The sequence below is a fragment of the Echinops telfairi genome, unplaced genomic scaffold, assembly GCF_000313985.2.
Source record: "Echinops telfairi isolate 266 unplaced genomic scaffold, ASM31398v2 ScPeMD7_443;HRSCAF=831, whole genome shotgun sequence".
NCBI lineage: Eukaryota > Metazoa > Chordata > Mammalia > Afrosoricida > Tenrecidae > Echinops > Echinops telfairi.
The window spans coordinates 27052359-27068597 of record NW_022104341.1 but is presented as its reverse complement, the minus strand read 5'-3'; the positions used below and the strand labels follow the sequence as shown (position 1 = coordinate 27068597).

Here is a 16239-nt window from a genome sequence, read left to right as displayed (position 1 = left end):
TCCCCTAAGGTCACTCACCAAGGGTCATCCTTCCTGAATGTTCCTGAATGCCAAGGACAGTCTTCCTCCTACTCTAAAGATAGCTACCATACAAATGTACATATATTGTTTTAGGAATAAAGAAGTAGCTTTAACGTTTCAAATTTCTGAAGTAGTTATGGAAGAGTGTTCACAGGCTACTCATTGTGGACCAAATGGAACAGCAAGTGGAAGAGGAGGTTGACCAGAAAGCTTTCAGCGAGGCTGGAAATGAAGGAAGGGCAAGGGGAGAAGAAGAGGCGTTGAACTCCAGGATGTACGGTTTCCTACACGCAGCCCCATAGCAGGAAAAATGAAGAATGAGCGATGTCACTTAGGAAGAAAACTGATAGCCCCAAATAGACAGTTGCTAGAGGGACACATTCTGTTCTGTGAGGGTCAAGTACGTTCAGATGAAAGCAATACCCTCCGGGAACATCTTGAAGAGGGATATGGCATATTTTTCTGGTGAACAGAAAATCTGTTTTGTGATAGCACAGGGCTGTTACCTTGAGATGGCTTCTGAAGCAATGGGTGTTTTAATTCCTCAGTTTCAGGATTGAATGTGGAGTGTCTTGTCAGGTCTGGATAGCCACCCTTGCTATCATCTCTCGTGACTCCTAGAACTCCGCTTTGCCCTCACAGATAGCTCCCCTCCTCTTTCATTGTAAAGACTTGTATCACCCGAAGTCCTGATGTAAAATGTACCTAGCTCCGAACAGGGTGCTCCTCTAGGCCACTTTAGTGAATACTTTATGACTAAAAAGGATCTTATGAACAAGCGCACTGAGGATAAGAAGTATTGGCCTCTGAAGAAAAGAGTGGAAGATGACAAGATCTAGCTACTTCATTATTTTTCTAGACCAAGAAGTTTATGAATGCTTCTTTCTGAGATTTCCTCCTCATGAAACATGTTTGTCCCTCTCTGGATTTACCCACATACACAAACAGAAATCCGTTTCATACTAAATATGCATCTGTTCTTTCATTCTAGAGACTAATTACTTAGGTGGTAGATCAAAAGCCCAGTTCAGTGCAATAATATGTAAGTGGATTCACTGAGCGAAATACATGGCACAATTAGCTTAAAACAATAAAGTGACAATTTGAAGCATTCGTTGAAACGACCTCATTCTGGCTCGGCCACATTTGGTATAGCATCCTGCTCAGTCATCAACAATCATCCGGTTGTGCTGTTTTCAGTACAAAGAGAGGCAAATCAAGCACAAGGGCTTTCCCATGGCCCCAAGAGAAGGCTCAATACGTTTTCATTTCATCCCTTCATTCTTTTCTTTTCATTCACTGTGGAGCCTCCTGTGCCAAATAATGGTATCTTGGTTCTGGATGATGATGATGATGATGATGATGTTGACAACACACATTTACTGAGCATTTACTCTGTGACAGATCTGCTCCAGGTGTTTTACAAATATCATTTCATTTAAGCTTCATTGTTACCCTACCAAAGTTGGTTGTACCAGAGAGATGTACCTCATTCTTGAAATTTAGGTCTGTTTTATATAGATAGATAGACAACATGTACCTGAACTTTTACTCTTCAAATATCACAGGTTATAGAAACATTCAAGGGGGTGTTATAACAATGGATGGATGGATTGTGATAAGAGTTGTATAAGCCCCTAATAAAATGATTTTGTTTAAAAAGAGGGTGTTATAAGCAGCCAACTACATTAACTGACTTCAACATTTTAAATAATTACCCTACATGGACTTTATGACCTGAATGGAGGGCTGGTGGTTAACTTTTTTAGGAAGAAAAGAGTTAAAAGCTAGTCTCTCCACTGCACACCAACCCCCAATACTTATGCATGCTCTTTGTCCCTCCTGGTACTTCACCTGTTTACATGTAGAACACTGTATGTGAAAATAAAGATGAACTTCCAGTCCTTTGGTAATTACTTTAAGGTCTGTGTCAAAGAATGGCAGTGGTAGCTACTTCCCATAGGGCAGTGGATGCTCTCTGACGATTGGGAAAAAATGAGACTTTTGTATAGGCTTTCTACCCCGCTGTCCTCATGCGGACACTTTTGCAAAAGAGGAATTGCTGGAGCGTGAACACCAGCAGTACATGTTCTAGAACCCTCAGTGGATGGCTGGACCTAGGAGTATCCCCTAGTGGTCCTGGACTTCAGTCTTATTTGCCCAACCAAGTCAAGTCTAGAATGTGTCCAAAAGGGCGCTGGCCATTGTGGGAAAAAAATCAGCTTTTAAATGTTCCCATTTTCACTCTGCCATAGGTTAGGAAATCTACACAGATCGCTCTTATTCACTAACTGTGCCCACTCCTTACTCCAACAAGAGTCTTATTATAATTAAACAACAAGGTAAATTGGTCACTCCAACAAGCCAGACAATTCACTGAACTTAACTGGCTGTTCAACATGGTTGTTCTTGGAAGCTAGCACAGCAACTTTGTGGAGATCGCTGCTGTGAGCTGCTGTTGAGTTAGCTCCTACTCACAGTGCCCTATGGACAACAGAGCAAAATATTGCCAGGGCCTGCCTCCTCTTCACAATCACCAACACGTTTAAGCCCGTTGTTACAGAGACTCTACCAGTCCATCTGACTGAGGGTCTCCCACGCCCTCATGACACCCTCCTCTGGCGACTGATCCTTCCTGATGATTGATGTATCCAAAGCAAGCAAGTTGGGTGATGTCTTGTCATGATTCATAACAGGTTTTTCAATGCTCTTCTTGGGAATTGGATGGCCAGGCCTTTCTTCCTCATCTTAGTCTCAAAGATCACTGAAACTGCCTACCATGGGTGACTGTGGATGTTTGAAATAACACTGGCATAGTGTCTAGCATCACAGCAGCATGTAAGCTGTCATAGTTGGGCAAAATGACAGATGGGTGGTGGGCATGGAAACTGCTGGTAATCAAAATGCCTTGGCTTGAATCTGGCACGCACTAAACAAAAGCCCTCCAGGTGATATATCTTTCCTGATATCTTTCCACCAATCAAACTGGCCTAGTACCTGTGATGGAATCTAGTTAAGTCCATTAAGTGGAAAGGTGGATCCGAATCTTCAAGTTTAAGGTAAGACTTAAACTTAAACCATTTCAAGTCTCTCTCAGGGCTTCATTCAAAAGCTTTTTCTTTGACATGCCTCTGTACTTAAAATTTTGTTTTCATTTGAAAAGCCTTCACAAACTTTAGGGTATTTTGAACCATTTAAAACTTAGATTGAAAATATAAATGTAAATATTATTCAACATTTGTCTGAATAACACTGAAAATATAAACATGTTTTTAGATCAAATGTGCCTGAAATATTTAACATAGTGAAAACAAAATGATCACAATTTGTAGTGTGAAACTTAAAAAAAAACAAACCAGAACAGCACCATACAATGCAATGTATGATCTCCACTTATCATCGCGACCTAAGAATTTCTGCTTGAGGCTTTTAAAATACTTCAGAGATGCTACACAGAAACAGAAAATTCCAGGTCTTCCTCCTTAAAAGCTAAAGGAAACCTCAAAAAAGATGCACATTTATGAGACGTTTTGCTAAATGAGCCCCAAAATAAGACTCTTGGTCAAAGGATGGTTTTCCCCCCACTCTCTCTCCATCTCAATTTGAATTTCTTTTAAAAATACTTTGAGCTGATGCAGGCATTTCCTTTGAGTGTCTTTAGTGCCAGCTGTATGGAAGGCACACATCATCACTCAAGTGCTGAGGCAGTGAGAGCGCTTTAGACCCACCGCTGAGCACAGCGGGGGCTGACGCGGCCTTTTCTCTCTGGTAAAGAGACAAGGATCATCCACATCTCAATGTGGCTGGCCGGTAAGACCACGGGCACACCTTTGGTTGAGCGAGGTAACTGGGAAAGATGTTATTTCCTTTGTAGTATTCTTTGGTATTACCTAAAACTACCTGAGAAAAAGACCATGTGGGAAAAAATGGCTAGTTTTGTTTCCAGAACCATACTTTCAGGGGTTATTGGCTTTGTCATTTGTTCCACTCCTGGTCAAGGGGGGTGTTTTGGTTCCATTCAGATGAATGACATGCCCATTAGTCTATCAGTGGTGTTATTTATTGATTAAAATTTGAGTTAATGTGTAAATCAAATATGCTCTATTTAAGAGCTCTAGGAAGATTTTAACAATTTAAAAAAGTATTATGTTCTGTACTTTAAAATAACAGCTGCCCTATTTCTTAGACATGCTTACCATATTATTTATCTCCACTCACTGTTCAGCTTCTTTTTAAGGCAATTTAAATTATTCATACGATCGTGAAATATGCAGTTCTGTTTAAAACCATTTCTGTAAAATGTCGCACGATTGTGCACATTCCTTCCTTGTTAGTGTGTCAGTTTTATATGGGGCAGAAAGGTGTCACCTTGATGAGAAGCTGGTTCGCCTAGCACTCTCGTTATTCAGAACTTTGTTTCGTTTGCTGTTTCACGTTGAGACTTTTTTATTAATCACATAACGAGCTAGGAATGCTGTCCCGCAGTCTGGCGAGCTCACAACCTAGGGAAAAAGTCAGCTCTGAACACATCGTTATATAGCTATGTGCCAAGTGCAATGAATGTGCAAGTTCAAGAGTACACAAGGAGCCCACCTAACCTGGCTTATAAAGGTGGGATCCTCAGACATTTTCTGGACGAGGAGATGCCCAGCATGAGGAGGAATGAATTGAGGGGAGAGGCAGGGATTCTGGGGAAGTGGGAGTGTGTAGGGAGAAATTGTGTTTGAGACCAAGGAGATCTGATGAACAAAGTCACTCACGCAAAGCACAGTGCTCGTGTGCATTCATCCTGAATGGCTTAATTCTGCAGACTGCACAGCACCGACTCTCAGCCCGGGTGAGTGAGTTTGTATCCTGGCTTGCTGATTAACCTCTGTGCCTCTGTTTCTTCATCTGTAAAATGAGGATGGTGATAATATCTTAATTTGTAAAATTGTTTTTCTAAGATCAAATTTCATGGGAGGCATTTAGAATTAAGCCTGGCACATAGTTAGAATCAGAGTGTAAAGTGATCAAGCTGGATTAGTCAAATCTTAGAGACGTTGTCTGCCAGTTAAGTGAGTTTGGGCTTCATTCTGTAAGTCATAAAACATCAAGAAAATCCACCAGGAGGGCTAAAATGGAAAAAAAAAAAAAAAAAGGAAATATGTTGATGAGGACATAGAGAAATTGGAGCTCTTTTCTATCGCAACTGGGCATATAAAATGGTACAGCCACTGTGGAAACCGGGTGATGGTTTCTCTGAAAAATGAACCTAGAAGAACCAGGTGACCCAGCATCTTCGTCGAAGGCATGTACGAAAAGACATGGAAGCAGAGCCTGCACCCCAGTGCTCCTTACAACACCATTCACGTAGTCTAAAGGTAGAAGCAACCTAAATGTCCATCAGCTGATGAATGGATAAGTAAAATGTGATCTATACCTACAGTGGAATACTACTCAGTCAAAAGGAGAAATACAGTCTTCCTACAGTGTGGACAGAGCTGGGAGACATTATGCTGAACAAAATGTTGGCCACAAAAGGACCTCAGTTATAGAAACCATTAGAAAATGTAAATGAGGGGGAGCGGGGAGGGAGGGGAAAAATGAGGACCTAATGTCGGGGGTTTAAGTGGAGAGAAAATGTTTTGAGAAACGATGTACAAATGCGCTTTACACAATTGATGTGTGTATGGATTGGGATAACAGTTGTATGAGCCCCTAATAAAATGTTTAAAAAAAAAAATTGAGAAAAAAAAATTTGAGAAAAAAATAAAATAAAATAAAATAAAATGTTTTTTTCAAGATAAAAAAAAAAAAGAAAAGAAAATGTAAATGAATAGAGACCAGTGTTTATCAGATAATGGTAATGGAAAATCGCATTGCTTTAAGGGTAGGATTTCACAGCTGACTATTATAATTGCTGTCAAGTTGTATTGGAGGCTGCTTAGATACAACTAAGCAATTCAGGGGGTTAGTTCCCTGACTTGGAGGATTAGGGTCATGTTTTCATGAGACATCTCAGGTGCTTGCCCTATAATGTTTAGTGCTCCAGCTCTACCTCCTACTTTATTGTGTAGTGCCTAGTAACAGAAGCTTGCAAGTGATCATCCAAAGCACAATGATTGTACCCTATTCATTTGGAATAAGGAGCCCTCGTGGTGTAATGGTTATATGTTGGGCTGCAATCCACATGGTCAGCAGTTTGAAACCACCAGCAGCTTCTTGGGATAAAAACTGTGCTTTCTACTCCCGTAAACAGTTATAGTCTCAGAAACCCACAAAGGGTCGATATGAGTCAGCATTGACTGGATGGCAGTGAGTTTGGTGTAAGTTTTATTCACTTAGAGTAGCTGAGGAAAATGGAAAGTTAAGAATAGGAGGATATGGGATGTGTGCCTGATTACTTCCATGAACAATGGCCTCTTCTGCCATGAGACTAGAAGAATTGGATGGTGCCCGGCTACTGTTACCAAATGCTTGGATCAAAGATTCCAATGAAGAACACTGATCAAGAGAGAGAAAACAGAACATAAAATTGAATTTTCATGGACGCTAGAGCCATTCTCAATGGATGAGCCCTTGAAGCTATTAGCCTGAGATCATTTTTAAACTTTAACCTAAAACATCCCCCGAAGTCTTTTTTTTTTAAGTCTTCTGAAGATCAAACAATAACCAACAAACCAAACTCACTGGCATCGAGTCAAAGTTGACTTATAGTTACCCTCTAGGACAGGGTAGAACTGACCCAGTGAGTTTCTGAGACTGTAACTCTTTACAGGAGTAGCAAACCCATCTTTCCCCCATAGTTTCGCTTAATTAGTTAAAAAAAAAAGTCTTCCTTAAACATCGTGCTGTTTGAAGAATTCTCCGCGTGGCACTAAATTGAAAACAGCTCTAGAAAGATGAAGCACAAACCTTCAAGGGCAGTGAGTTTATGTTAGCGAGGGAGGAAGAAGCAGAAGAGATCAATGGCTCTAAATTGTCCTCCTGGGAACTGTTGAATCAGTGTATGCCTTGGTGTGTACATTCTCAACAGTAAAATAAAATCTAGAGGGTGGTAGAAAAAAAGAGACAAGCAAAGGTTTTGAGCAGGGAAATGACATGAGTGAGTTTGTGTTGCTGTTACAACACTGTGGTTTTGTTGAAGAGAGAGCTGCAGACCAGTCAATAGACTGCAGCAGTAATGGAGGCGTGGATTAAGATAATGAGAGTAGAGATGGACCAGAGGAATGACTGCATAAATATTTAATAGGTTAAATCGCAGACCATTATTGATTGGGCATGAGGGATTATGATAGGGGAGAGTTGGATTTGAGTTACAAAGACATAAGCAACCAATTCAAAATGTAAGTAAAACTAATGAGAAAACCGTCCGGGTTGACATGTGAACATCTCTAAGGAAACATATGGCTTCATTTGTCTGTTACAAATCCTAGACAAGACTAACAAGAGTCCTAACAGACTAGCCAAGAAAGATAGTTGCTTGGCATTTTCAGGTCCGTATTTATAGGTAATGCATTTGCAAATTTTCATAAACCACAGCTGAAGTAGAAATTCTGTATGCATCCATAGCTCCAAATACATACCTGACACCCTTTCTGGAAAGCTTGGTGTAGGGCGGTTGACGTGTTTCACTGATTGCGTGGCTTTGTGTCGCTTCGGATTGCAGTCCTCTTCTGGGAACTGGCTCATAATCTCACCTCACTGCGTTGGTTTACCTATTACCCTTCAAAAGTCTTTTCGGATAATGATCTCCCCCTCAGTGTGTGTCAGTTTCACACTGTGCTTTCCTGAACAGATGTGCATGCAGATGCCTCTTTTTAATGCATATTTTGAGTTCTGTAACATAGTGAGTCACTTAGAAAATCGTGTCTTCTTTAATGTTCATTACCCAAAATGATTTTTCCTACTTGAAGAAGAAAATCTCATGACTCACTGCATGGTATTTCAATGAATCCCATAGTCCCAGGGGGAGCGTCTGACCCAGCAGAGGCTTCCAGAGTTGTTTCCAACGATGTCCATTCCAGTTGCCCAGTTCACAGGCCATTTTTGGTTGTTATTTTTAAATATCATTCTTGCTTGTACTCATGGCTTAGGATCTTCTCCACTGAAGAATTGTGCTTTAGCAGGCAAAGATTTACATTCAACCATTGGGTTGTTGCATTGTTTCAGTGGTATAAAATGAGATGTTTTCATTCAAAGTGAGCTGTTATTACTAAAAACAATGTCCCTGTTTGGCAGGAGAGTACCGTGAACAACACTTGGCTTTTTTTTTATTGGAAATAGAGTTTCAACTACTACAATTTTCAACCAGACAACCAAATGAGTGTGCAATAAGAAACATTTTACTCGAATTATTCCACCAAGGTCTGGGTCATTCAGATGTTTTAATAAAACTTCCAAGCTCATCTTCCCTCTCACTTAACAACAAAACAACTTTAAAATCTATTTCTTGTGTCTAGAAGTCGAGCTTGAAAGAACTGACTGCAAAGCTAGGTCCCCTGATAGCCGTACGCACGTCTAAGAGGAGCTTAGAAAACTGACTTAGGAAAGACATAGGTAGGCGATTGGATTTAGTATCTGTGTCTTGTAGTTTCTGTAAATACTGACCCTTTGTTGCATCCCACTGAAACTGATCAAAACAAAAATCTTCTAGAGTAACTCAATATTTTTTCCCCAAATGGCTCTTTTTACTTGTTTCCACACACAGATATACAAGTAAAACTTTTCTCATACTGAGTTTCCTATCATCTTCTCCTTAGAAAATGTGTAACGTTTCTTTTTGTGCTAGTTACTATAGCGTTTTTAATATCCCCCCTCCCCCTGCAGGTATTCTTGGCGTCACCAGCTGAGGGAGTTTAAAAGGGAATACCGAGCTGTAGCACTGGATTTGAGAGGCTATGGAGAAACAGATGCCCCCACTCACCAAGGTCATTATAAACTGGACTGTCTCATTACAGATATAAAGGATATTGTAGACTCTTTAGGTAGGTTTTGTCTTTTAAAATAATATTAATTCTTTTTAAAGGCCAACAGGCAACAAATTAATATTTCGTGGGAGGATTCATTTTCTCTCTTCTTTAGCTGGTATCTGGGTCCTGTCACCATGCTTTTGGGTGTACAGCCAGAAAATTCTTACAGGGAATTCAAAATAATGCATCCAGACTTGCCGTTCAGTTCACCCATCAAAATGGCTTATAAATTTTCTTTCTGAAAATAGATCTCGATTGTTTGTTCTTTTAAAAACTAATTACAAATTTGATTTTTAGGTGACTAAAAATTTGATTTTTTACTCTCAGAAACTGACTCCATCAGAAGCTACACTTAATATTCACTGAGACATTCTGTAAGGTACAGGAGTACTTGCCTTATCTCTTTTGAGTTGATTAGCTAATGCCACAGAAACATTGTATAGAAAACCAATTCAAACTTAATGTAACACATACAGCAAAGAGCATTTATTCTTGTACTCCAGGATCTTGAGGTCAACTGAGGATTGACCGTTACTAGCTGAGCCCCACTTGGTGATTTTGCTTCAATCTGCAGGTCCAGCTGGGGTTGGCTTCTTGCAGTGGGTTGAGCTGGAGCCCAACCTCAAAGGGTAGCAGTCTGAGGGTTGAGCCTCTCATGGCGAGCCCCACTGTATAAGCATATTTCAAATTTCTGGAAATCACTAAATAAAAGCAGTCATGTGGCCAAGTCAAAAGTCATGTACCCAACATGAGACCAAAGCCTAATATCAAGGAGGCAAAGGAGTAAACTTCTTCTGTGACAGTGGGGAAGACAGAAGGAGGTAATATTTTTTTTCAACAATATAATCTGCATCCCTCTTGGTAAAGCTCAGCTGCTACCATGGACATGTTAACCAAACTGACATAAATGAAATGAAAGCCCTTTTATATTAATCTGATGAAAGCAGAGCATAAATAAAACCAACATTTTTAAAGAAGAAAAAAATGGACAGCCAGAAAATGACAATGCATAGTTGTTATGCAAATAGCCACACTGATGTACAGCCCCGGATTTCATTCACATTTTTTATAATTCATTCAGGTCTGTCTTAAAATTTGTCACCATGATTTTCTAGGCAAATCAATAAAATAAGATGAATTTTTAATGTGTATGTATGTGAGGGGGTTTTACAGTGGCGAAGAGGGAAATGAGGAATATAGTGGAGGAATATTTATTTGAGACTTAATTCTTTAAGAGTTCTCATAGTAATGTACAAATGAATCTGACCCACCTATTCAAAGTGACTACTGTGGGAATCTGTATTAAGCAATATTTTTTAACCTAACTCACGTTACCATAGACTTACATCAACGGGAACTTGTCTATATAATTGATATAATTCAAGGCTTTCCACTAATTCAGTTTGACTTCACAGTTCCAAATTAGTGAGGGTCCCAAGGTTGGGTTGGATTACAAAGTTCGGGAGTAAAGAAATGCTCTTTTAAAATAAAGATTTTCAAGTTAGATATAAATGGGTATTTAGTGAGAATTTATGGTTTAGTGTGACAGGGAATTTACAGCATTTCAAAGAAATAACCTAAACAATTTTGTTTATGAATTAATTATGTACCATCCACACTAAGGTTTCCAAATTCCTATCCAAGGGGACCAGACCTAAGGTAGCTATTTCAAAATTAGAACTTTTTAGGACATTAAAAGCCCAAAACCCATCTGCAGAGTGTCTAGTCAGACCAAGCCGCTGGCAGATCCGCTCTGATTACAGGCAACAGTCCTGAACAGCCTTAGCACCAGGCAGAGACCACTGTCACCCTGATGATGCTGGACGGAGCTTGAGGTTTGGCTAGTTGACCTCCCTACAAACTCATCCTGAATTTGTTCTGGGTGCAAGTATCTCATAGACGTTCTATGACAGGAATTTCTTCCCTGACTTCTTGAATGTTGGTTGGGGTGAGGGTGGGGGGGTCTTCTCCCTCTCAGGCATTATTTGTATTTTTGTCTTTATACTAATATGATCTTATCCCTACCACTTTAGTGCAATTTTTTTCTCATTGTTTTCTGTTGGGTTTCCCAGCGGTGAAGCCCAGGAGTGGACATATAATGATAATAACTGATTCGTGGTGTTACCAGGAATGCAGGGGTAGGAGATGGGCAATAGGTAGGGAAAGGGGATTTTGGGAGTAAATAATGACGGTGGGAAGGGGGAGGGGGTAGTAGAACTGATCGTGACTGCACAACTCATTTTAAAGGTTATTTAACCATGGGGGTGGGGTGGAATGCTCTAAAATAGATGTGGTGCTGGTTGTACAATTCTCCTAGGTATGATTGAACAATTGAATTATCCAGTTGTATGATATGCAAATTACATGCCAATACACTGTTGAAAATAAATAAAAACATTTTTTAAAAAGGATTCCTGAAGGGATGCTGAAACTGTGTTGTCTATAGTAGAGCCTGAGCATCTAAATTTTCTAAAAAGCTACCGAGTCAGGTTACAGACCCACTGAACTGATGGCCTGTGCACAGGTACGTGCACACAATGGGGTAGACTCACATCTCTGCCCCCGAGGCCACTCGAACGCGCAGTGACTCTGTACAGGGTTTCTGAGACTGTATGTCTGTAAGGGACAGCGGCTTCATCTTTGTCCTGAGGAATGGCTCAGGTGCATCTGAATCACAGACCCTGGGGTTAGCAGCCCTCTATTTAATCACAGTGCAAGGAAGGCTCTTAAGTAGGGTAGTGGAAAGATAAGTTAGGTTTGGAAGTGTAATTTGTTCATGTGAGGTAATGCCACACCCACCTGTCCCCTTTTCTCTAATGTCAACACTCTCAATTACAGGATACAGCAAATGTGTTCTTGTTGGTCATGACTGGGGGGGCCTGATTGCTTGGCTAATTGCCATCTGTTATCCGGAAATGGTGATGAAGCTTATTGTAATTAACTTTCCTCATCCAAATGTATTTACAGGTAAGTTAAGTTTTCATTAAAATATCTATGCTGTGCAAGACATGGAAAAAATAATAATTTACGAATTATCAAGGGACCGTGAGGGAGGGAGGCTGGCGAGGGGGGCAAAAATGAGCTGATACCAAGGACTCAAGTAGAAAGGAAATGATTTGAAAAGGATGATGGCAACACATGTACAAAGGTGCTTGACACAATGGATGGATGGATGGATTGTTATAAGAGCTGTACAAGCCCCCAATAAAATGATTTATATATACATATATATAAATGCTGAAGTGATCATTCCAATCTGACACATACGGTTTAAAAAGATGACTCATAGCAATCCTACAGGATAGAGCAGAACTGTCCCTTTGAGTTTCCGAGACTGAACTCCTTAGGGGAGTAGAAAACCAGTCTCTCTCCGAAGGAGTGGCTGGTGGTTTTGAACTGCAGACGTTGCAGATCCTAGCCCAACTCATAACCACTACACCTCCGGGGCTCCTTTCATAAGGGACAGTGGAATATAATGTGTGTGTGTGTGTGTGTGTTGTGTGTGTGTGTGTTGTGGGTGTGCTGTATCAGGTTTATGCTGGCTTCCTAGAACAAAATTCCCACAGTGTACCGTCCACTTCCATGTTGCTAAGGAGATCCAGTCGTGTTGGTGTCCAGTCTTTTTGAATGTTTATATGTACGTGTATGTGTAATCTATATGTGATTTAAATATGTGCGTATGAGTGTGTGACGTATTACTCCCCAGTATAACCCTCAATTCTTTCCCAAAGCACTTTAACTAAAGCTCCTAAAAACACACAAACAAAAACCCAACACCCCTGTGACCCACTGCACGCAGACCAGACTAACCATTCTGAATGGCTCACAAGGATCCGGATTCTGCTTTTCTTTCTAATTAGTTGCATACCATCTTCCCCTCAATCACTAAACAGCAGCCACACTGGCCTTCTGGTTCTTGAAGGTGCCAAGCCGGAGTCCCTGCTTCCCACGAGGAGCTGTTCTTGGACGTCGCTCCCTGGAGCTTCGCGCAGCTGAACTCCCAAGATGGCTTCACTTACCACACCGACTAGATCAACACTCCTCTACGTCATAGCTCACGCGATTACTTAATTTTATTTTCTTATGGCATGATTACTATTCAAACTGATGTTTTAAGTGTTTATTTACTGTCTCAGTTTCTTCTTAGTGAGGATTTTTTCTGTCTTGTTGATGGCTAAATTCCCCAGGATGCAGTGTGTATTTTTAATAGTTACTGAAAAAATGAGTTCCATTTAAGTCAAATGAATAAGATATTCATTTAATCTGTTAAACCTGGAGAAACTCTTTTAAACGGTGTGATATTACCTCTCATAGATCTCTGGGTGAAGTGTTACCACCATCAGCTGCTATAGGCCAGTTCCAACCCAAGGTTAACCCATGTGTGTAAGAGTAGAACAGTACTCCAGTGGGTGTTCAATGGCTGATTTTTTTACAAAGCAACCCTCTAGGTCTCTGGGTGGACTTGAACCTCCAGCCTTTCAGTTAGCAAACTAATTCATGAATCATTCAGACCAGGGTAAATGTTAGGTGACTGGAAACTACATGGAAGCAAAGCACTGGTACTTGGGTTTCCGGTTCTCTCCTGAGCCAAGACTTCATAAAGAGGAACTTCCTTTTTATGGAAAGTTTTGAAAATTTCTCAACACCAAAAGTACCCACATTCAAATATAGGATTATAGAATATTCAAATATAAAATCATAGAAATTGTTCCAAAGAGAAATATACGGGCACTGTATTTTTAGATTCTTTTACTGGAACATCTCAAAGGTAAAATTGCCTATAAAACGAGATCTTTCAATAACAAGTAATTTATATGCTTTAAGTAAAGTCTAATACAGCATTTTAATTTCAGAATATATTTTACGACACCCTGCCCAGCTGTTCAAATCCAGCTACTACTACTTCTTCCAAATACCATGGTTCCCAGAATTTATGTTCTCGATAAATGATTTCAAGGTAAGTCAAACAAATAATGTTTGCAGAAAAGCACATGTAAAAGTTCATCCTTCAGAAAGAAAAACTGAGGAAATGTTAAAACCATAACTACTGGGTGCACAGCGGTTGAGGTTTTTGTAAGAACCTGTGCTTCGATGGGCATCCCTCGCTCACACAGGCAGGGATGACTGACAACAGTCGAGATGAAAGCACACAGCCTTCGGAGTAAGCAGGGAGATGCTGGTGTACTGTGTGCACTGACGACAGGAGCCTCATGCAAGTACCTATTTCTTGGAAACTCACCGGATCCTTCTTATAGCTGTGTTGCAACTGTCTCATTGTTAGCTGCCGCTGAGTTGGCCACCAACTCTGCACAACAGAATGTAACACACCCTAATCCTGCATCAACCCCATGATGGGTTGCAAATGAGACCTTTGTCCTCCATTGGGTTTTCAGTAGCTGGTTTTCAGAAGTCATCACTAAACCTTTCTTCCTAGTCTGTCTTACCCTGGAAACTCTACTGAAATCTCTTCAGCATCTTAGCAACATCCAAGTCTCCACTGATAGATGGATGGTGGTTGTGCATGAGATGCTTAAAGAATCAAACCCTGGATATTCTCATGGAAGGTGAGAATCCTACCACTGAACTACCACTGCTGTCTTAGCCATTGGGAGCGGTTAAAAATGAGTCATGGCACTTACTCCAATAGGTTACTACAATCTTGAGGGGCGGGGTGGAGGGAATGGTACATTGAGACAGCATGGCTAGTTGAAAATAACCACGGGTTAGGATGTGTGATGTAGGCTAGAGATCACTGGTAGTGTTGTCCAGTAAGTGTTAGACTGCTAAATGCAGGGTCAGCAGTTCAAACCCACCAGCTGTTCTGTGGGAGAAAGCTATGACTCCTGTAACTGGAAACCATATATGGCAGCAGTTCTCAACCTGTGGGTTGTGACCCCCCTTGGGGTCAAACAACCCTTTCATGGAGGTCGCCCAATTCATAACGTAGCAAACTGACAGCTATGAAGTAGCAATGAAAATAATTTTATGGGTGGGTGGGGTCACCACAACACGAGAAACTGTATGAAAGGGTCGCAGCATTAGGAAGGTTGAGAACCACTGGTACATTGAGTTACTGTGAGTTGGAATCAACTCAATGGCAGCAGGTTTTGGTTTTGTATCTAGAGTGTCTGAAGAAAGGATTAGACAAATGATTCAATCACTAATAAATAATTAGTCCTTTACAAATGTGACATTCTGGATATTTTAAAGTTAGGGTGTGGCTCAGGAATTTGCATTTTATTTTAAAATGTTGTGGAAAATTTAAAACATAATCCAAAGGAAATAGCATAATCCCCATATAACCATCACTCAGCTTCAACAGTGTTGAAGAGTTTTCTGATCTTGTTTCATTTCTCCTTCTGTTCCATTTATTTATTGCTATATGATAAAGCACTCCAACATTTGCTAGCTTAAAGTTACAACTGTCTCATTATCTTTCTGTTGGTTGATTGGGCTCAGCTGGGTGGTTCTCATTATACCTATTGAAGCTGCCATGACTGGGAGTGCAAGATGACTCAGATGGCTCTTGGGTGAAGGATACAGCTTGAATGGGCTTCTTTGTCTCTGTGTGGTCTCGGGGCCACTCCCTCTCCATGGAATACGCTACTCTACAGCAGGGTAGCCTAATTTCTTTTATGGAGGCTCGAAAACAAACAGACCCATTGTTGTGGAGTGCAGAACACCTTACACTCACTAGTATACGACAGAGTAGAACTGCCCATAGGGCTGTAATCTTTATGGAGTAAGGCTGCCACATTTTTCTCCTGCAGAGCAGCTAATGAATTTGAACCACTAATCGTTTGGTTAACATCCCAAGACTTAACCAGTGTTTCACCATAACTCTTTTAAGGTGTCTCGGAGCTCCAAAAATAAAGCAGGAATTGGCACAATGTCACTTCTGCTGCTTTGTTTTGTTCGTGAATATGAGTCACAGGCCAGGTCCAATTCAATGCAGAAAACACTGCTCAAAGGCAGGTGGTTCCTATATCCTTACTGACAGCCCTATTTGGAGACACAACCCCCCCCCCCATCTTTTTTTTAAGTGATACGAGTATTTTACATCAAATGCAAGATATAATTATTAGAAATACTTTTGTGTATATCCCTGACAGATGATGACTTTTTAAATTGAAAACATAACTATGATGCCATTTTTTAAAATCATTTTATTAGGGGCTCATACAATTCTTATCACAATCCATACACACATCAATTGTGTAAAGCGCATTTGTACATCATTCTCAAAACATTTTCTCTCCACTTA

The 16239-nt window shown here is 40.5% G+C and overlaps 1 protein-coding gene across 1 annotated transcript in view; it reads left to right on the top strand.

The window, feature by feature from the left end:
- Window positions 1–8821: 8821 nt before the first annotated feature.
- EPHX4 (epoxide hydrolase 4) overlaps window positions 8822–16239 on the top strand; it is a gene marked incomplete at its 5' end in the record, with an annotated part of 19431 nt that continues 12013 nt past the window's right edge. The window contains 3 exons of the mRNA XM_013003794.2: window positions 8822–8990; window positions 11814–11942; window positions 13829–13932. Coding sequence (XP_012859248.2) covers window positions 8822–8990; window positions 11814–11942; window positions 13829–13932 — 402 coding nt within the window. The remainder of the gene's footprint in view (window positions 8991–11813; window positions 11943–13828; window positions 13933–16239) is intronic.